The sequence below is a fragment of the Bombus affinis genome, chromosome 4 (genome assembly GCF_024516045.1).
Source record: "Bombus affinis isolate iyBomAffi1 chromosome 4, iyBomAffi1.2, whole genome shotgun sequence".
NCBI classification, from domain to species: domain Eukaryota; kingdom Metazoa; phylum Arthropoda; class Insecta; order Hymenoptera; family Apidae; genus Bombus; species Bombus affinis.
In genome coordinates this window covers 14,525,346-14,547,990 of record NC_066347.1, presented here as the reverse complement: position 1 = coordinate 14,547,990, position 22,645 = coordinate 14,525,346, and the positions used below count along the sequence as shown (strand labels likewise).

The 22,645-nt window shown below is 38.2% G+C and overlaps 1 protein-coding gene across 1 annotated transcript in view; it reads right to left on the bottom strand.

Annotated features, from left to right (window-relative positions):
- The window catches only part of LOC126915536 (LON peptidase N-terminal domain and RING finger protein 1), a 64,652-nt gene extending 50,294 nt beyond the window's left edge, over positions 1-14,358 (bottom strand). The window contains exon 1 of the mRNA XM_050720283.1: positions 11,865-14,358. Within this exon, the coding sequence (XP_050576240.1) occupies positions 11,865-12,435 (571 nt within the window). The 5' untranslated portion in view covers positions 12,436-14,358. The remainder of the gene's footprint in view (positions 1-11,864) is intronic.
- Between the last annotated feature and the right edge of the window lie 8,287 nt (positions 14,359-22,645).

Genomic DNA, 22,645 nt, shown 5'->3' with positions numbered 1-22,645 from the left:
TCGCTACGAAGGACATATGCGTTTTCAATTATCGAGTATAATCGTTTGCTTGATATATTGGCTTGGCAACTAAGTGATTGCGGGTTTTGTCAATACCAGCTAATGACAAAATCCGCAATCACTTACTTGCCAAGCCAATATATACACTTTACATACGTTTTCTGACACATAAAATCATTTTTATCTTTCGTTCATTCACCACCGTAATTAATTATAGAAAGTATGTAAATGTTTTCATACGTATCTTTTTCCGATCGATAAAAAGAACGAACACAAACGGACTGGAACAAAATTGCACAGTCATAGTTAAGGGTTACTCCAAAACATTCCATAACGCGTGAGGCAAGTACTCCAAGATTCAACGATAAGAGATTAATTCGAAAACATAAATCTCATAAATGAACCTTGATAGCCAGAACGAGGCAAAGGTGCAGCCAGAGAAGAATTCCCGTTACTCGAACTAGAAAAGCTTCTCGAAACGCAAAGATCGCGTTGATCGACGTTGAAAGCCGGATACAAAAGATTAATATTTATAGAGGAGGAGACGGTCGCGAAATTCGCGAGTCCTCGTTTCCATTGTCGGCTGCTCGGCCTCCGGTTGATCGTGGCCCTGACACGACTGTGTCGCGTTCCCGTTGCTCTCTTTGCGAATCACTTGAACACCACGGGTGCGTCCTTGGTCCCTGGCGCTCTTTAGAATTCGCGGCCACGTCCTCCCGCCGCCGCCTTTCCAACCGAGATAAAGGTAAGAAGGAGCAAAGCGTGCCGAATTTGGCAAGGGTCCATACACGCGCGGCCGACTCGCTCCGACTCGCGGCTCGATGAAGTTCCGCGTGCCTTGATTCGTTCCTCGACCGATACCACGGACAAAACATATAGGTAGTTATCGTAGTTGATGTAACGAAATTGTAAGATATACCAACGAATAACGGCGTCAGGTTACTAATATAATAGTACTTTGGACGCAGTAATTTATTTACATAGATAGCCTCGATTTGATTAATGCGTTATTGTGTTTGTATTAAAAATACATTGACCCAGTGAGAAGCAACATCGCGTTAACGTAACATTACATTTGTCATTTTTATTTCCAATCGATTCGTACTATCGAATTCTATTAAATTCCTATCGTCAATGTGGAGAGAAATTTCAAAAATTTGATCAATATTTCTTTTCGTTACTGCTTCTCCTTCTATCTGCGTCTTACAACGTTACAAAGTTCAGAGAAATCGAAACACACATTTCATACTTTTACTCCGAATATTTAAGCAACATATGTCACGTTCTAAACAAACACATGACACATGTATGCCATCCAAAAAGTATAAGCGGATTAAAGATGTTAGTCTAATAAAAACGTTCGCTTCTACCGACTGTTATAAACCACCAACAATATGTATACCCAACGTAGAGTACGTCAAAGACTTGTATCTTTTCGTTATATCTCTTCAGTGCGTTATATTCGTTTCTCAAAGTCAGCATGTCGTCAAAGGGTTGGGTTTCTTAATTCATCTAAAATCATCGGGTTTCTTAATTCAAACTCACCCAGCTTCCTGCTTTAGTTTGATACATACGCTCTACTCAAGACCCTGAAATGAAATACGCGGTTCCAGGAGCAACGTCGAGTTCAGCCAACGATTCTCTCGTGTCTCGTATTGTGAGAAATGGCTGCAAAGAGCTGCTCGGGAACTGGAGCGAAGAAACGCGTGAAATTGAGCCTCGAACACGATTCCCGCTTTCTATGGAAGGCGCAGCGTGCGTGGAGTAAATGGAGAACGAGTGAATCGGCTTGCGAATTGTATGTCGTAGAAACGCTTGGAATTTTGTACTAAATGCGATGAATTAAATGGGAAAATTGGCGAAACATACATAATATTCGACTATACATATATCGAAATATTAATGTACATGTAAATAGAAAATGTATTATTTGATATCATAAATAAACTATTTATATTTCCGTTTATATAAAAGTTTGTTATTTCTTGAAAACAATTCTAAAATAACAGTGAAATTGATTTGCAATAAGGAATTCAATTATCGTGGACAACCCTCGTTGAATGTTTACTTAATATATGGAAATGGAGCGAAACCGTAGCAGTTGATTGATTGCAGCAAGCGATTCGATACAAAAAACAATCATCGAACGTTAGCCTGCAGTCTAAATATAGATTAGAACTATAGAAATATGTTGATCGTAACAAATGTTTGCACAATAACAGAGAACCATTGTACATTGATCTTATATTTAGCGGATAGAATAATATTGTGGTAAAGAAATGCGTATGTGAGAACTAATTACAGCAGATGGTTTACACAATTTTTTTAGAAAGACTTCTGATAATCCGTTGGGTATCGAAACTAGAACAAAATCAGAAGTGAACTTTCATCAGACTATAAAATTAAATGATACAAACTATAGTAACAGACTGATCATAGCAAATAATTCAACGTCGAAATACGCTTCTCTAAAGGCTGTAATTTAAATCAAACTAATAAATAAATAGCCAATGAAAGATTACGGTTTAATGAACGAATTAGAACTATATATATGTATGTATGTATGTATGTATGTATCTTTTACTAAAATTCTTTAGTCTTCTTTTTTATATTTTTACGTTTCCTCGCGTTTAACATGTCCCGAGCACAAAGTGACCTAAAAAGCGAATCATCCTGTCATAAATCACCTACGTAACTATTCGCCAGCTTCATTCCTAGAAATCCTATCAACGAGCGAGAAAAACATCTCAATAAAAATAGACATTTACTGTGTACTATTCCTGATACGTTATTCCCTACACGAATTGGAACAAAGAACACGATTTACGCGGATCGACGCTCTCTCGGCCGCGAAGATACAGTCAGTTCTCACACGATCCACGATTTCGCGAACAATAGCCATCGAGAACGTGCTCGTGTTTACTTTACGTGCAACAAAGTCCGTGGGAACGACGTAGTAATCTTGTACTGCTTATCAACCGCGAAAGAGGGAGAGCAGAGACAGAGAAAAGGAAAGTAAACGTACGATAAACGTATCAAGATTGATTATTGTTATTACATAATAAACCTATGCTTACACCTTTACAGAATTACGATGTTTCCTCTGTCGTTTAAAATTAAACTGTCAAATCCAAACGACGAATTTCCTTTTTGTAGTTTTATTTCTATTTATATATAAATAGATAAGTAACATAGAATGATATAAGATGATATTTTGTGTGACAAAAGTGGGACGAAAGATAATTTTTTCAGGGAGATGAACTTGTTTTCAAGTGGAGTTATGAGACTTCTTAAAACTGATGTAGAGATTCCTTCAGATAACTTTAGTAATCATTTGTTTTATCAATAACTTAATTCGCTTAATCCGTATTTTATAAAGATAATTCTTCAACGATGGCAATCAGTCAGTAATTGTACAAAATTAATAATTACAACAAAATTAGTTCTGTAAGAAATCGTAAAAAGTATGTCATTCGTAATCTCTTTGTGATATTCGATCTTTCAATCTTGCACGATATTTTATATTTATATTTATTTTATATATGTTCTTCAATGACTGTCGTTATTATTGTTGCTAAAAGTAGATCTTGTTAGTGCTATCGTTATCTCTTTAGAATTGTTGTTTCGTACTTTAAAGGGACAAGATTATCTGAAGTTAAATTTTATTTATTCGAGTTTTGCATTAAATACTTTTCCTTCGTATTTAGATAAAAAGCAATCAAATATTTATTTCTGATATGTCATTGTTCTCTTCGCATTTTATCGTCAGTTTTGTTCCTATATCAAATATCTCACGTTCCGTATAATTTTTCTGCTTCGAAATAATATGTTTTCCGTGAAAAAACGTGAAACCATTCTCCGTTGTTCTCGTCTGTCATCGGACGTGCCACGAGCACATGCTATACGCATAAAGTGTACAGCATCCATTTGAACGATAATTATAGCTCACTTTGCAGAAAAGAGATACCACGATTCTTCACGAAAATACTCGCAAGACAATGGTCACTCTTGGCAAATGCTTTTCGTTATGTATCTTCCTTAAAATTCACGAACAATTTCTTTTCCTTCGATCTAACAACAATCGATCAATCTTATCACAACTAACGGGAGACAATAGTAATTTGAACATTTCACGCGGCAACGTTCGCGGCGACTCGTATGCAAATGATTCGTTTTAATTAGAGTATGATTGCTGAGAAGCATTCTTTCCTCACGCGATGAAATGTAAATAGTAATTAGCTTCCTTTACTAAAACTACATGCGAACGTAATTGCCTTTTGTAACTCAAATCATAGATAACTATGATTAGTTTCTTTTGTTCATTTCATTCGATCGTGAAATATTAAATATACGTTGTATAGCGCTATATTAAATATTCAAGGTAGGTCAGTTCCAATCGTTAATCAATTGAGATTTAAGAAAAAAATAATTTATTTCATTTAAATTAACCTATTTAATTAAACAGCACGATTTTCATAGCTATTTTCTTTTCTCGAATAAAATACTGCCGGTCGTTTGGCTGCTCAATTAGAAAATAAATTACACCGCATAAAACAATTGGCGAAAAGCAATTATCTTATGATTTATAATACGTATAAAGAATTTTACATGATTATATAACTCTCGAAATAATGAACTCATTTCAATAGATAAATGTACTTACATATTTTAAACGTATCACATAATCATATACAAATTACTTCCGATAGAAATAAAGTTTCGTTTGCTGATATCTGATTTATTGATCTACTTCTAGGAACGCGAGATAACGTTATTGAGATAAAGAATCTTCCAAGTATTCTGCCACATCAATAACCGATTATATAATATCAAACCATGTTCTTATCGTCGAGAAAATAAAAAGAACAGAGGATTACAAAAATTGTACAATTTCGCACAAAAATAAAGAAGAGAAATTATCATAGTCGTATCAACTTCGTTCACAACCGATTATACTAAAATGGACTAATTGTAAGACAAAATCGATTTGGCGTGCACGCAACGTCTTCGAAGGAGTTCAAGACGAGTTTCGTTCCTTGCTCGTTTGATGAAGAGGGGAAATTAAAGCGTGCACGACTGAACGAAAAGCCAGGTGGATGGTGCAGGTGCAACCAAGCAAATAAGCTCTCGGAACAACCACTCGCAAATGACTTATGCCTTCGACTACGCGATTCGTTTTTGCTTCTTTAAATTTAGTTTCTGCGTCGTTGGCGCTTACGTAATTTTGACTGCATACCAGCGATCCACAGGTCGACTCTGTCCAGTATATGACCATACGATGGTTCATCGTGGCCATTAGCCATCGTGTGTCGTGTCTCGGGAATAAATTAAAAGCGCGCTACACATCACACGGTACAGTGTTCAGCATCACTGGTTCGGGGCATACACGGAAAGCTCCTTTTATAGAACGCAGCATATTTCTAGCTTGACACACCACTCGAAATAATACCTGCATATTGTTTCACGAATTCGCTTTGCCCCGATCGATTCGCTTCGATTCGTACAATATTTCTCTGCTACATGATACTTTGACCAAAGTTACTGCGTTTCATTATTTGGATTGCGATGATAATTTGGAACGAAAGAGCGAATTTGCGAATTTTATATAATGAAATAAAGAAACAAAGAACGTCTATAGGAAAGCTTTTGCAATAGATTTGCCGATGTTTCTAATGTCAAATCGTATTTTCGTTGACGCCGACATTTATGGTATCCGTATTATATATTATATAATTTCCGAGTTCTAAATAGAATCTACGAATTTGGTTAAACAATGCCTCTTAATGCGCTTTGCTAAAGATTAGTATCCTAGAGGTTAAAGAGATTACGTGTCTCAAGTTGAGACATACCTGTAAACATGTTGCAAAACACTATCGCATATTTTCTTTTCTTACGTTACGTAACTAAATTGATTACCTATATTACTAAATTAAATTTCTTAAATGCGTTTATGTTTTAACATCTACCAAATCAATTTAACTTTTTCGAATGAAATGTACGACGCTCTTCCAATTTATTAAGCTCTCAGATATAGAAAGATAACGCTATAATTAGAAAATTATTAGAAAGATTATACGGTAAAGTCGCGAGTATGCAACATAGAGAAAATTGAATTCTGTTCGACGGAATGAAAAGTTCCGTCGAAGCGTTGCTTCATAAAGTGGCAACAGATGTTCGCCGCGCGTTTTCTCACGGTGGTACTTCACAAACCGTGGAACTTCTCTTTCTGATACCGTTGGCAAACGATTACCAAGAACAATGACGCGTAGTCGCGATAACACGTAATCCATGCTCCATGACTAATCGTCCTTGCCGAGATCGTCCTCGTTATCTTCATCATCGTAGATTATCTTTTACACAGAAGATCCCGTGGTACGGACAGAGTGTATATGAAAATAAGAATCGCTTACGACTATATTGTACGTTCCTGGAAATGGAAGCAATTTATCAGCATATAAACGATAATTCAATTTTTAATCAATAATACCAGCAAATAAAGAGATCTATCTTATTTTATTCCTACGATATAGATAAATAATGGATTTATTAAAATTTAGGTTCATTTTGTTTTACAATTTCATTCACGTATATAAAGTATGTAATATGTGCATATATATTGTGCAGAAATCTGCTATAATTTTCTTTTTTAAGTCCCTTGGATTACGTTACGTATACTTTTAGAGAATTCAATCAGGATGTTACATCAGACCTGAAAGAATCTCTTGAAATCTGAAATCTGAAATGTTAATACTTGGTTTATCTTTAAATAACGACAGATCGATTCTTTAATTCTCTGAAGCATTGCAGGAATCCATTCTATTAGGATTATTCTTAAATTTTCCTGCTTCTTTTTTTATTTCGTCTTCTACATAACGTAACAGGTAACTAATTATTAGAGCGCGCGACACGTCCAACGATTATACTGAATACTTTTCTCGCAACACCTTATTTTAAAATGCAACAAATAAATTTGTATTTGCTGAATCAGTGTGGTTTTTTTCTCTCCTTTAAGCACGATCATGATAGATTATTATCGTACACTGTTTCTTTTCCCCTTGATTGAGAAGTAACATTTAAATGCCGCCAATGTTTTATACATGTACTAAAGATACTTAGTATTACGAGTACATGTTTCTTTCTCCGTAAAAGTCACTTGATTGCAACAAAAATTTGTCATTACTTTATTCCCCTTTTCTTCTTTAACTGGCGGTTTAGAGTCGCATCCGTGTTATATCTTAAGTTATTATCGACTACTCGTTGGTCTATTCTCTCAATTCAGCTCAAAGCAGGTTATTTAGATTATTAGGGAAATAGCGAACACGCTTTCAAACTTTAATTCTAGAAAAAAGTCGGGAACTTCATTTCTTAGTTGTTAATATGTACTTAGATCGCAAGAAAAATGATAAAACGATAAAACAAAAATGAATCACTGTACAAAATTCCACTTTCCATAATTTAATGGCTCACGCCAATTTTCTATCAAAAGTTTAAGACTCGGGGATTTTTTCCACAATTTTAGAGGAACAGAGCAACATACCTAAAGATCTTACTAAAAATCTGAAAGTCACGTATTTCTTCTAACAATATTGACACTGAATTTGAAGAGGTAAAATATTGTAACTCTCCCTCTTCCCTACGCGAGTACATTTGATAATTGCTTTAATAAAAAGAGAGAGCGGAAACAGCGAAAAGATAGCTATTCTTATCGTAAGTTGCGCGATAATGTTATATAAAAGTTTATATATTAAAAAAATTTACTAAATAAAAGTTATATAATTACCATTATATAACATTATTGTATTATCTATTTTATTTCGCTTACGAATGAACGAAGATGCTATCACAACGAGACAATTGAGGCTTAATATTCTTCGCTAGTATTCAACCATCATGTTCGAAAACATAAAAAAGTGTTTTCCATGTCTGCTCCTTTTTAATTATGTATCATAAATTAACAGTTGTTCTAAATAGTAACACAATAGAGATGTTTTGTTATTTCAAATATGAATTAATTCCCTATTTAAAAAATACAAATTTTTTAAGTCTTTATCCCTAAAAATACATTTAAATAAGAAAAGCATCTTTTTCTCTCTGCTCTTGTACAACATCCCTGGGAAGATTGGTGGGAAATATCAATCCTTACATGTTTTCTATCTTCTACGATATTCATTAGCCACTCCTAGTTCATCGCCATCTCTGAAAATATGTATTCGCATTCATTCACATTGCTTATTCCTTCCACTAACAATCTACATACATACGTAACACCTATGCACTTATTTTCTTCTACATCGGAACTATACCGATCTATAATGTGTAGCTAAATATTCTGCAATTAAAAAAAATATATATACAAATACATAATAAAGATAATCCTTTCAAGTTATTGTTTAATTTCGTCAGAAAATTAATTCAGTTGACTACAAACCGCTACATACGTAACACGACATCCACTAATAATCAACTAAATGAGCCAGTTCGTAAACAGGATCATATCTGTGTCTTATTAAAAGTCAACATTGACTTGGCCAAAGGCGTCTGCGTATTTTTAGCAACAGCCAGAACAATGAGAATCCGAGATCCGGTTATTTCGACCATTTGTCCGATTTTATCCAGCGTTAAGGAATTTCGAAAATGCGTTGTACCGAAATTACTTCGCGTGCAAACGATCATCTCGCGGCACGTGTCGCGTTCGTTTCAAATTAACGCGTATACGCGATACGCTAGATTTTCCGTGGATGAGTCGGTTTGTTCCATGCAGAAAGTCTTTGTGTTCGCGGTACATGCACCGTGTCCCACCGAACGGACCGATGCGACGCGACGTTCGGAATAATCCCGACGTTCGCTCTCTCTCTCTCTCTCTCTCTCTCTCTCTCTCTCTCTCTCTCTCTCTTTTTTTCCCTTGTCTTTGCTCGTCTCCCTTTCCTCCTCTTTCTCTCTCACGTACCCGCGTTATATAAGAACCGCCTCAGACTGGCCGTGAACTTACCGACGTCGTCGTCTTCGCATTCGAACGTAGCCGTCTCTCCCTTTCCACGCGCGAGACCGTTCGGTGCACTCGGCATGCACCGAAGAGGGAGAAGGAATGCGATCGATTCAGTTATTCTTTCCAGTGGGATCGAGAGAATCGCTTTACCTGCCTGCTGCAGCCGCCGCTTTATCTTCGCGGGAGAATTCCTTCAACAGGGTTTCACCACGGTGTATTTGCGCTCGCTACGTTCGAAACGTCTTCTTCAGAAGAAATGCAGCGTAAATTGAGCGTTTGTTAATTAGAAAGAAATTTAGCGAATCGATAATATTAATAAAATTCAGAACGGTGCATTTTGACGACTTCGAATGGTTCGCTTAATTTTTCCGCGGACGTATTTTCTTTTCTTTTGGAAATCTATTTATATGTACATTGTACCATTACGGAGAATCGTGAATTTAATCGTTAATTTTACGTTTGCTTATTTATTAATTTTTATGAAGCATATATATATAAAGTATATTGGTGACAATAGATCGAATAGGTTACATAAAATAAATCGATCATTACTCGTCATTTATTTTTAGAGTAACGTTGCGGATTAGAGGTGAATGTATGTGCATCCTTGATACGGTTCGAATGAACATGTTCATAAGAATCGATTTCCTTTTTGAGGGGATACTATTGGAAAAATTTCAGGTATCATACATTTTGTAATTCCACTATTACGTTAAAAGGTATAAATAACAAACAGAATAACGTAAAGACGCTATTAAACAATAAAATTTGGAGAGGAAAATATGTTTTTCAAATATTTCTGAAAAAATAATCGAAACAATATACCACCCATTGAAAAGAATTTAAAAATGGAATTAGTCAATTCGTATTAAGCAGCGTTCACATAAATTGAGAAACTTCATACATATCTTTTACTACGATCGAAAACATCCTGACTCGACGATTGTCGCAAAGTCGAGACCTACGATGATTATAGCATAACGTCATGGATTAAAAAATAGAAACGAGTCTACGAGACGTTCCGACGTCTGGGAATCTGAACAAAGGACGCGCATTGAGGTCGTCAACCAGAACTTGAATCGGGGCGATTAAAATCCACGTATGCGAGACGCAAGAATAAGAACTGCATTTGCCCTTCCTCGCGAATACCTTTCTACGCGGATCACTATAAGTTAAATCGAGTAGCCGAATGTTTATTTAGGCGCGTTTACTCTTCGAACAAAGGCTAATAAACTTATAAATTTGACCGATACAGGCACGACAATTTTTACGAAACTTTAATACCCGAGAAACAGAAATTTGTTGCTTTGGAAGTTCAAGACAGTTCAAGTCCACCGTGTATTCAAATTAAATAAAACACTGAGTAATCAGCTTATTTTTAGACATCTGATTCACTCTATACCAAAGTCTCTACTTATTTTAAACATCGTAAGTTAAAAATATCTTAACAGCTGCTGATAAATGTATATTATTTTCAAGAAGTACACAAAAACCTGCGGACATGCTATTTAGAATTTTTCTTACCTTTATGCTAACTGTACTTATGAATTTCTGTCATAAACCATCTTTCTCGAGCACTCTTTTACGAGAGTAAAAGAGAAAAATTGAGCGGTCAAGAATATGAAAGAATAAAATCCGTTCCTCGGACATTCGAATGGTCAATGAGTTTAAACGACGAGGCGAAAGAAGACGCGGTATGTCAGTAATTCATGCGCGGAACAAAGAGGATCGTCCGAGTGCATATGATTTACGGCGTTATTTGTAAAAACGTGGAATGCGTTTCTGTCATAAAAAAACTTTCTATGATGGGCGAGTAACACGACCAACGTTATCCACAGATTGAGCACGTAGTAAATATTCGCATGTGCGAACGAAATACCATTCATGAAATACCAGCTACGTTTTGTCAAGTTTAAAAAGCATCCGACCGAACCGTATCATTTTCTTCCCTTTCTTTCAAGTCAATCCGTTTAAAACGATCGTTCTTTTATCTTTGCGTATCGTGCTATCTTTGAAATCGGAACATGCAAATTAATTCGATCTTCTGCGGTTCGTAACGCTATCCGGATTCGCTGTTTCGTAATGATCTTTATGTAACTACTTTGTAATCCCTGGTGAGAATTTAGTAGCACGAGTAAACTTTTCTTGTACGCAAATCGCGTGTCTCTGCGGCTGATTGCATAAAAAGGGAGACAAAGGACAATTACAGTTACATCGTGCGGCTAAATCGAAACGTGTCTTCTAACTTATTTGGTGTACGTGCCATCTTCTGTATACCAATGCAGAAAAATCGTTCTTTACATCGAGATAAAAGTAATCCACAAAATTGTTACTTGATCGCTATAAATTAAGAACTCGGTAAATACTAATCTGTTTATTTTCGGAACAGCTAATCGACAGTGATTAAACGAGTATTCTGATATAGATAGTTGAAAATCCCAATCCCAATTTTAAAGCATTTAAAAATAAATGATAAATCTGTATGAACTATTGATAAAAGAACGACGGCATAATGAAAAATTATAAATATTTTTGTAATATCTAAGAAGACTACGGAGACATTACGTTTAATCTTCAAATGAAAATAAAATGTTGCGTGTATAGAATTTGTTGACAGTGTGCTGAATTTAAAATTTGTTCTTGTATAAAAAATAAAAAACACGTAGCTTCAATTTATCCAAGTATATTATGATTTATGATACAAGTGTACAATTTTGAGCCGCTATTTACGTATACATATATACAGATGGTTTTTCACCTCAAAATTAATTACTCGGAAAGTGTCACGAACAACGATATAAAAAATAACGGAAGAGCTGCTTCATATAGACAGAGACGAGATTCGAGACGCAAGACGAATTCTGAAAGAAATACTCACCAAGATGAACTGCGAGGTTGTACCTCTCGAGGGCTTGACCCAGGTGTCCCTCCTTCATCAAAATGTCACCCTCGTGTCTTGCCCTGCTGGCTTCTGCCTCGCGTGGCCACCACTTTTCCACCAGTCTCTGCACCAGCACATTCGTCTCACTCACAGCGACAATCTTTTGCCCGCACACGCGACAGCTCTTGCCCGGTTCTACGCAATTCTTGCAGTACGTATGGCCGCAGTTCGTGGTCACTGGTTGACACAAGATTCCCTCGCAAAGGGGACACGCGAACGACGTCTCTATCTTCTTTCTGAAACCCGTGGCCGTGATCGCGGTTCCAGACAATTCATCCAGCAAAGCGTTCGCCAGATGTTTTAATCTCTCTGGTAGTACGGAACCCTCTGACAAGCATCTCGAGTAAACACCGATGGATTCTCTGATTCGACCACACTTGGCCAAGGAATCCCCGTAGCCAACGAGCACTTCAAAACTCGGCGCCTGCTGCTTCAAGCTACGCTCGTACATTTCTACAGCGAGACGATAGTTGCGCGAGGCGAAAGCTTCTTTTGCCAACTCGGTCATATTCGCGGAGATATACGAAGCGCGACAGATTATTGGAAAAATCCTCCTCTGCCCGGGATCGGTCTTGTTGTTTTCGGAGAAACGACGCGCGTGTCCGAACGATTACGTGCACACGTCGATCGCGGGGTAAACTGCCCGGCACGATCCGCTGGTCGATAACTTTGAGAAGAAAATTCTCAGAACGATGCGCATTTTACTTTATCCATCCACTTTGAAAGATCGTACGATCTTTCTCGTTTATTTCGCTTTTGTTTAATCTCTTGCTTAAAAAAAAGACAACGATCGTATCGATCGGTCGACCGAAAAACACGTCCCGATGCAACGAAAACACTTGACGCGGAGAATTATCGGATCAATTTGCGTGTTTATCGGTAGCCGCATCGACGCCTCGTCCGTTTGATAAGTCGGTCGTCGGTCGCACGTTTGACAGCTGGCCGACCACGCGGTAAGAGAATTTACGGCGCACAGAACGTAGAAACGGTGCTACGCACAGCACGACGGCGCACTGAAGACTGCTGGCTCGGCTGTCACCGCTCGCTCGGGCCACTGTCAGAAACGTAAACCAACCGGGCAAGCAGCAGGCGAGGGGTGGCCGGCAGCGGTGGTGGCGGCGTCGCGTCGGTGCAGCCGTGGTGGCAAGCCAAGCGGCGGCGACGACAGCGCCGCACGGCGGTACATACACCTTCGACTCTTCACTGCCTCTACCTCACCAACTGTTTCGTGATAGCACGAATCGTGCTATATCACGGGTCTACGTTCTACGTAGGCGTTCGCGTCGGTGTCGGGCCACACCCCCACTACGAATCTCAGGCATCATCCTGCCGCCACTAAGACCCCCCTTGATTCGTTCGGCTTAACGCCTCGTCTCTTCTTAACCTTATCAGGATGCTCCTGTCTTTTCAAACTGCTCCTCTGATCGATCAAATGTCACATTCATCTTAAAGAAATTGCAGTTTGAACGAATTCGTTATTCCTGAATGAATCCGTTATCCTTTATCTCAGGGTGAATATTTTCACACTTGCGGGGGTGGATATCCTTTGAGCAATCATCACCGAGGCAGTGACCGAAGAACCCCCTTTATACAGTCCTTATTATAATATATCGTCAAAGTTCCGTTCATCTCGGGGTCGACATAGTCTCGGAGTATCAACAGGCTCCTCCGAAGCGCGTCTTCGTGCTACTCGAGCGTATCGAGCGGCGTTGCCTGACCGCGCGTCCTGTCCCCTTAGCTACCCGCGCTTCGACGAGCCCGAATACCGCCGAGGCATAAAGCTTCTTCGATAAACGAACGAGCGAACGCGACACGTAACCTTCTACGCAGATCGTACGCTAAAACAGGTTGTGGCTCGTGGCAAGGGCGAAGAGACGCAAGGGTGGTGGACTGTTTAACCAGGACACTTGTTGTTGGTCGTCGGTTATCTTCCTCTGGATCGTCCAAGGCTTTCGTTCCGCGAAATGGATTCGTCGAAGGGTCTGTCTATTGTGAAGTTACGAACGGTGGCACGAACACACGAGAAGTTTGTCGCCGCGGTAAAATCGTGGACGAGGCAGCGGGATGCGCGACCGCGGCAAGCTTACATAAAGAGCGTCGCGTCAGTGCACAAAACGTGGCGGGAGCGAGGCGAGTTTCGATTGGATCAATTATTCCACGGGCGAGCCTCGGCTCTCCGGGCTCTAGGAATCTTACTGAGCATGAGCAGTAACGTTACTTGGTCTACGTCGTGGTATTCCGTTTTACCCAGCACCGAGAGCAGACCTGCGTGCGCTGCTCCCCTCGGTGTGTATCGTGCGTGAGTCGGTGTGCACCGGCCAACCGACCGCTGACTACGCAGACGCGCTATAAACGCATTGCTCGCTTTCTTTCTCTTTCTCTCGCTCTTTCGCGCGCTCGTGGCCACGTTTGCGCGATGCAACCGATGCATTCAAGACTGCCGGGTCCGCACGCGTGTTCTACGATCCAGAAGCTACGTGCATAATATGTACATATCGTACAATGGATGCAAAGATCGTACACTGTCTTTATCTTATCATTTTTTTACTTACGCATTCGCGATTAAATAATTGTACGATTTAATAATGCAAGAGTAATAAATCGTAATGTAAATTTATTTTGATAATGAAAATGTTATTGACGATCCTGGTACCATTCGTATGATCGTGATATATGTAGAATTGAGTATATCTACTATGCAGCTCTATTTTTTAAACATTACATTCATAATTGTGTTAACGTATAAAAGATATAGATGAAAAGTGATTGAGAAACGTAGGAAAATATTTCGTTATAAGGCGTCTGGCGCTAGCGAAGATATGTATTGGGGAAGAACGGCGTAATTTCGAGCTGCAGCTAATTCTTATACTTATCATTGTACCGAGATGCGCTTGTGTATAATCAATGTATTAGCCATGTATAGTTAATGTTCTTAATTATGGGATAAGCTAAAATCGATTTTATGTCAGCTATTTGTCACTGGTATGGCAAACAACGAGTTAATGTCTTGAACCTTGCATGTGAAAATATTAAAAAGTAACGAAGGTCGCTTCAACCTATAAAATCTAAAAGAAAGAAAACACTCGCTATAAAAAGCGCATCAAGCGGACATTAAAATTCTCATCACGACAGGATTATGAGGTTATCTATGGAGAATCCTAACAGAATAGCGCGTAATGCATAAATTTGCCTGTTGTAACGATAAAACCTGAACTCCTGTCCACTTATTGATTGATTTATTTCTTCATTAATTCCCACACATTGCCGTTATACGATCCGCGAGGAACATAACAATTCATTTTCCGATTATTATCGTTTTCCGCACGAGCGGCTAGTCTGTTTCATTTATTTAGCATTTTCCTCTCGACCGGGAAGCGATGTTACGCTCGGTTCGTTGCATTCGTTGTCAACTATTGCCGGTCATGCTGAATTTTATTTAATCTTTTATTATTTAATCTTTATTGTTCAATCTGCAGCCTTCTTTTACGATCTGGCTAATATTACGAACCAAATGTTATAAATCGCAAGTTAAAAATGATTAGCGATAATAAATTTCTTGGATAACAATAAGTGGTTTGGTAATCTCGAATGAAATTCGACAAATAAATTTTAAGTTCAGAATGTTTATAAACGCAACATCTGTCGTGTTTCTTTAAAGTTATTTAACATTGTCTGCGCCAGTTTGTAGCAGAGAATAGCGTTAACAGCCGGGACATGCTGGCAAATAAATATCGATAATCGTCTAATGCGAACGACAAACTGTCGCGTCACATTTATGGAAATCACCGCGAGATTCGATCGTCTGCGCGAAAGCCATCGGATTTCAAGCGATTTAGGGGAGGATAGTCAGAGTGCATTAACAGGGATCGTCGAGAAAATTGTTTCGAAAGACGAATGAGGCGTTGGCCGATGATTGTTATCTGTACGAAGATACAACAACTCGATTGCTCTACAAACTTTCTAATTTCGAAGCGTGGTTCAGCGATTTATCGCGACTTTTCACACCTTTTAATCCGTCTGCAAACGAAAAACACGAAGACCACGATATTTACCGTTGTTATCCAATTATATTAATCTTCAATCCGCTAAAGATTGGATAAGCGTCGATCTTTCATCTAAAAATAGATGAAAATAAACAATTTTTATGAAACTTAACGATAAATTGGATGGGCATGGACTTGGGTTAAAGTGAATTATACGAGTGCCTTCTTCGTTAGCTCGTAAAAAGTGTAGTTTCAACGAGATGAGCCCTAACCTTCTACCTCTGTTTGTAATTCAGCAGCGCAATTGCGCTTAATGAATCCCGGTCTCCTACGTTACCCACTTTCCTACGGTCGTAAACACTGCGACACGAACACACTGCAATAGACAAACCCTCAATTTTCTGTCGTAAAAAAATTCACAACCGTGGCTTGGTAACCTTAATTAGCTCTATTTTCTCGCGTCACGCCATTTTTCGCCGACGTGCGGATGCGTCATTGGCTGCTTTGGTCGCGATCGCAGATTAACGACGATCAAAGTGGAATCGATCGCATTGTAATCGTGTATGATATGATCAGTGCTTACTTAATTTTTAATATTAATTAAGTGCCCTTGTCGTTTAACTATTTTATCCCTCCTTTCTGTCATATATCGTTAGCGACATATAGTGAAAGATATCAATCGAAGTAGAATAAAGATCCTTTGCAAAATAAAATTGTACTCTTTTATTATGGAAGATATCTGTTATATTTTACTATTAGATATATTTCTATATCGAAGACTGGACAATTTTGGTCAATATCGATTCTCTTCCCAATTTCTTGTACTCACCGTTTTAGAACAGATTTAATGAACTGCTTCTAGAAAGAGTAATTTAAAATTGGAAGTAGAATCGATTGAAATATATACCGAAGAACGAAACGAACTAACTGATAAACATAGTAGAAATGATTTAGACAAGAATTTACATAAATCTATACTCATCAATATATAGATGTATATATCGTCGGGCATAGGTCAATTTCCTTGCAATAGAAAATTTCTAATTAGTATCCTCATTCGCTTCTTCATTCAATTCTCCACAAAGATTCAACGACCAAAGATCTTTGTTGATTCATAAACCATTCACGGATTGTTACCAAGTTTCCATACGTTCTTGTTCGATTGGATACCGACCAGTCGGCGACGCAGAAATTCGAAAAACGGAATACTTAATCTCCACTTGCATATACGCGTTTGTCTGCTGGCTTACGTAAGGTATTTGTGTCGTACAAAGAGTCACCTTTGCCGATCGCAAAACAAATTGTTAATCATCGAAATACGGCGTATCTTGGCGTTACGTAAATTGCCGTTTACGCACGACACACACCCGCATACATGTAACGGGGCCGTCGTATGACCGTCTCTTTTGCCGGTATTCTGGAAGGACGACGAATTTTATTATGCGCCTTGCGAACGTCGCTGCCAGAAATCCTACTAGCTCGTGTCTGAGCGTGGCCACGCGACTCCAGAATCTATGATTACGTCACGCTATCTCCGCCGCCTGTTCGCTTTCGCGAACCACGATCCTCTCACGAGAATAACAATAAACTTCGTAAAAATGCAACGAGGTCGCTTTCTTTTGGAGAGAAGCATTCAATTTGGAAAAATCGACGACGAGACTTTCCTAGATAATCACTTTTGTTTAGCTAATCACCGCGATCCACGAATTTTTATATTTCAATTATGCTCTTATTTCGATACATAATAGACGCGATCATCGTTGGTTGTTCATTCTTTAATCTACAAACATTTGAGAAACATTGTATGTGCGTATATCTATGATGATGTTAGAGATTTTAGTCTAAAAATAGTTGTAATTATTGGGATTGCGATATTTCATGTCGTATTGCAACATCAAACCGAGACACGTACGTTTCCAGTATTGAACGAGGAAACTTATTTTTCGGAAGATAGCTTTGCCTCGTTTCACACGTTTTATGTGTTTTTCTGATTGAATTAATCTTATTCCGAGAAACGTTATCAAAACACGGTTTGTTATTATGTATCTGAGAAAAGCTCGCATGGACAAAATCGCAATTTATATTATTGCCGGATGTTTACCTACCACTCGCGGTTAATTTAGCAATCATTCTCAATTACAAAATCATCGAAAAGTTTTCCGCCAAAGAAGACAGAAGCGAATTACATTGTTTAAAAAATGATACAAAGCATAAGCGAAATTTATTCGCTGTTGATCCTTTTTCTAATGATTTTAATCATTAATTACGTATCTCACAAGGAATATATCGTAAGTTGTTTTTACTATAAAAGATTTAATTATTTTCATTAATAAACCGACGAAAGATTAGCGGATCGAGAGATTGAATTTTTCGAAATGAAAGTAATAGCGACAATAGGAAAATCTCGCAATAGAAGAAAAAATGGATCACGAAAGAGCTCGGCTTCTCTTCAAAGCCTCTAATTTATTTCTCTCGCTAAAAAACATCTAACCGCTGTACCAGTTAATTTCTCTCTCCCTCTTCCTTTCTCTATACTTAGTCATAATGCACCGACCCGTTCGTTTCATCTCCTTTCTCTGCAGTTCCACTCACGAACGTGCAGAAATAACGGGCATCGATCGCGGTATCAATATTTGTTTAATTAGCAGCGGCTGCTACGAACGAGCATTTCCATACTTTTTTCCTTAGCTAAGCGACCGATCGACCACCCCTCTGACGTAATCACTCCGTGAAACTCTCGGCATCGTTCCACGACCTCATCGAGAATTTCGCAATTGTGCCTTACTCGTGGCGTACTTACACGCGTCGATTCGCTCGCGATTTATGGAATAGACGCGTCGGTTAACCAGATTCGTGGACGTTTCGCGGCGGATGAGAGAATGTCCGTTCAGCGGACCGACTTTTGGAGAGACGAAGTTGCGACACTTGGCAAAAATGTGGCTAGAACCGCCTCGCTGGACGGCTATGTTTGGAACTGTTACATAAAGTCTCCTCCGTCGACCGATCTATCATGAGGAGACCTTATTAGATCAACCATGGAAAGCCATCCGTTGTAACGTAACTGCTGGCCAGATATATTTATTTACTTATTTATTTAACGGTCAGCAACCTTTTATATCTAGATGCACGAGTACACGAGCTGAAAACAGCCAGCACACTAATTTTAAGTTACGATTTTTACAATTTCCCGTCAGCCAATATGCTTTGAAAGTTCGAGTACACGAACCGAAAACAGCGAGCACACTAATTTTAATTTACGATTTTTACAATTTCCTGTCAGCTAATATGCTTTAAAAGAGGTTACGGATAAAGTCGATGATTTCGCTAACGTTATTCGCAGTGGAGCATAGTCTGTTGATAGGATCGAAAGTACCTAAAATAGACCGGTATGAAGCGATATGAAGAAGTTTCCTCCTTCTAACGAGTATCCTATAATTTAAAAAATTCCACGATTTCTGGACCGTTAACGAACTGATCGAGGTTATTAAAAATTAGCATCAGGCTCGCTATGATTCTACGATATTCAAGAACGAGCATATTCAATGTGCTAAGATATTTTCATAGTTATGGCAAATTTTGGTATCGGTTTATTGAACTCGAAGGTGATGTACTTTAATCGTATCTTTCCACTCATTTAAATATACGTATGTATAATAAGTATGCGATTGCTGAATATCATTATTGTGTCTTATTTCGACTCATCGGTTTTATATAATTCGTCTTGATAATGAATTGTTTCAGGATTAGTCCTCCAGCATGAAATCTACGTTTCTATACACGTAGACTCGTGGAAAATCGAAGTCCCATTAGATTGCCGATTTTCACGAACAGAATTAAGAAGATAGAAGCTATATAATTTTACCTACTAAAAATTATAACGAATGCTCCACTTCGAATACTTTATCGAATTTTGAAAAGCCTGTTCGCGAGACTGTTTTTTATACATTTATGTATACTTCTTACGTTATTCGATGGATAGAATAAATTTCTATTTAAGTTCCACTTACGTAATTAGGTTCATAGAAATACGAGTTAGTATAAAAGTGCGCAGTCTAATTATTAAAGTCGCAAACAGTGGATTCTACGCCGGGAAATCCTAATGACGCGGCAAGTTCAACGACTACATAACGCTGTTTATCATCGCGTGACGTAGCGTTTCCTCGAGCGTGCACGAGGAAAAGCGCGAACGGCTCAACGTCGCCGTGCCGATCCACACCAGGAGGAGGGGATCGTCGATCGAGTCTCACGTCGACGCTTAAAAATAAAAGCGGTAAACACCGACAAGCCTTTATGTAATGAATGAGCGTGAATTAAGAGAGCAGCACGGGATCGAGCGTCGTTGTCGCACGAGGAGTACGCAGAGAGCTTTCAGTGGCGGTCGGGTCGAGTCAACGGTGTGGTGCGGCGAGAAGTTTTATTCTCGGCGTGATAAACAATTCGTTTTACTGGGAGCACCGATCGCTGGTGCGCACCACAGTTCGTAGAATCAACGCGCAGCTTATGTAATATATTTCAGATAGAATTCGCACCTTACATAATTGCGTCGCCATAGATCGAGTCAAAAGTTTACGCGTAGTCTTGATCAATATCCGTCCGCTGTTACGTCGGTTCTTCGGCTTGGAAATTTCAATGAATGCGTAATTTTTCCATGGCGAAATTAATTTCAATTTCTAATTTATTTTTACATACAACCTTTTACGATTCATCGTGTTTACAATGAAGTGGTAGAAAGTTGCGAGTAGGGATGAAATCGCGTGCTGAGATAACATGACGAATAGTAGAAGTAAAAGGGGGGGTAGAGGAGCGAGTGTAGGTAGAAAAAGAAAGACGGGGAATACGAAGACGAAAAGGTGAATCAGTCGATAGGAAACTGTAGTAAATAACAGTAAAAGAATAAAATAGTCGTAGGGTAATAAACTGAAAGTATAAAAGGATAAAATTGTAGAATAAGGAAACGATAGAAGCTTCAAACAGTGAACGTATAGGACAATACGAACGAATTGTCGACTCGAACTAATTACAATCGTGATAAATGTTGCTTATCTGCGACGTATGTAAATATTCTCGTTTTAAATATTATTTATTCGATAAAAGATAGCATCTGGATACTACGAAAATCGATAAACATTGAGGATACGTGACACGAAACATGATTGAATCGTTCTAAGAACAGGTTGTTTCCTGTGAAAATTAACGCAGTTCGATGCCGTGACGTAACAATAGTTACGTAGATAAAACTCTTTGGCCGGGGACGTGATGTTTCGCGAAGCTTAGCTCGTCGATGTTCTCGATACGTTCGGACAATTTTTTAACATTCTTTGTCTTACGATCGATAAAAGTAACGCGAATAGAAAACAGTGACCCGAGTAACCAGAATAATCGCCACTAAAGCGAATACTAGCAGTATTCGATACCGTGCAAAAAGTTATGTTGAATCACGATTGACTGGAATTCAAAAAAAGTAGAAAAACTGTGGGGTTCGAGGCCAAAAGCACGTGTAACTTTCGCTCGCCAAGTAATTAATTATCAAGGATGCGAGTCTGTTTACGAAACAGCCGGCTTGTCTAATTATAAATTGCGCTTGGATGATATTTGCGTAGGATCTTATGCGTCTCTAGAATTCCGAGTTACGCTATATCAATCTCTGAGAATGCTATATAATTCTGAAATGAACGATAAAAATAGATTAATCAGAATTATAAACTTCTGGGAGGACTTCTTTTTCCTATGATGTTATGCACTTGCAAAAACACTTACCAAAGCTTTATGCTTTAAGTAGAATAAATGTCAGAAAAATGATATGTACCACGATGCATAATGCAACACATTATTGCACAATCAAGATCTAAATAAATGAGCAAATGGATGAATACCAAGTAAAACGAAATTCTGTGACTGTAATAAAGTTATATTTCTTCCATAAACAACAGCAAGCATGAAACGTTTCGAGTAATTCAAGCAGATCATAGATTTTATGTATTACGTTATACTCGAAACCTTTCACCGTCATCTACAGGACGAATTATAACGCAGCCAAATAATTATTGTAGAAACACGCGTGAATAATGATTTCGCGAATACTCTCTTACATAAGAGTATCAGTTTTTGTCGACTCGTACTCTATTCTGCATCGTATCGTTTGCCTTGCCTCTCTGTACAGCGAAATTACAATTTTTAATATTAATGAACCGATTATATACGATGGAGAAATAATAAATAATAAAGTTATTACCGTGCATCGATTTCACGCTATATTAATCGAATACTTGATATATATTATATTCGATTATTTGAAATTTTCGATATCGTTGTTAAAACGTGGTCATACGATCGATATCGTAAATATCGCGTCTCGGTACTGGCATAATTATCAGTATTAATTGATTCGTCATTATATAATAGGCAGATTACAGTTTACACAGATTCGCTTATATCGGAACGCAAACCACGTTATGCTCTACAAAGCGTACTTTATCGTATCTTTCTTCGGAAATGTTTTCATAATTACACATAAATTCCATCACAGTCAATCTATTCGCAACCAATGGTACTAGCGTACGACAGAGAAACTTCTTATTTAATGTTAGACCAATCAGATTCTTTGACCCATTAACAGATAGTTTACTTAGTCACGAGCTTGTGATTTTCAAGAAAAATGAAATTTTTCGTCTTATTGCTCAGAGGAGACGAGATAACTCGTTACTCGGACTTTCAATGCTTTAAACATAAATCGAC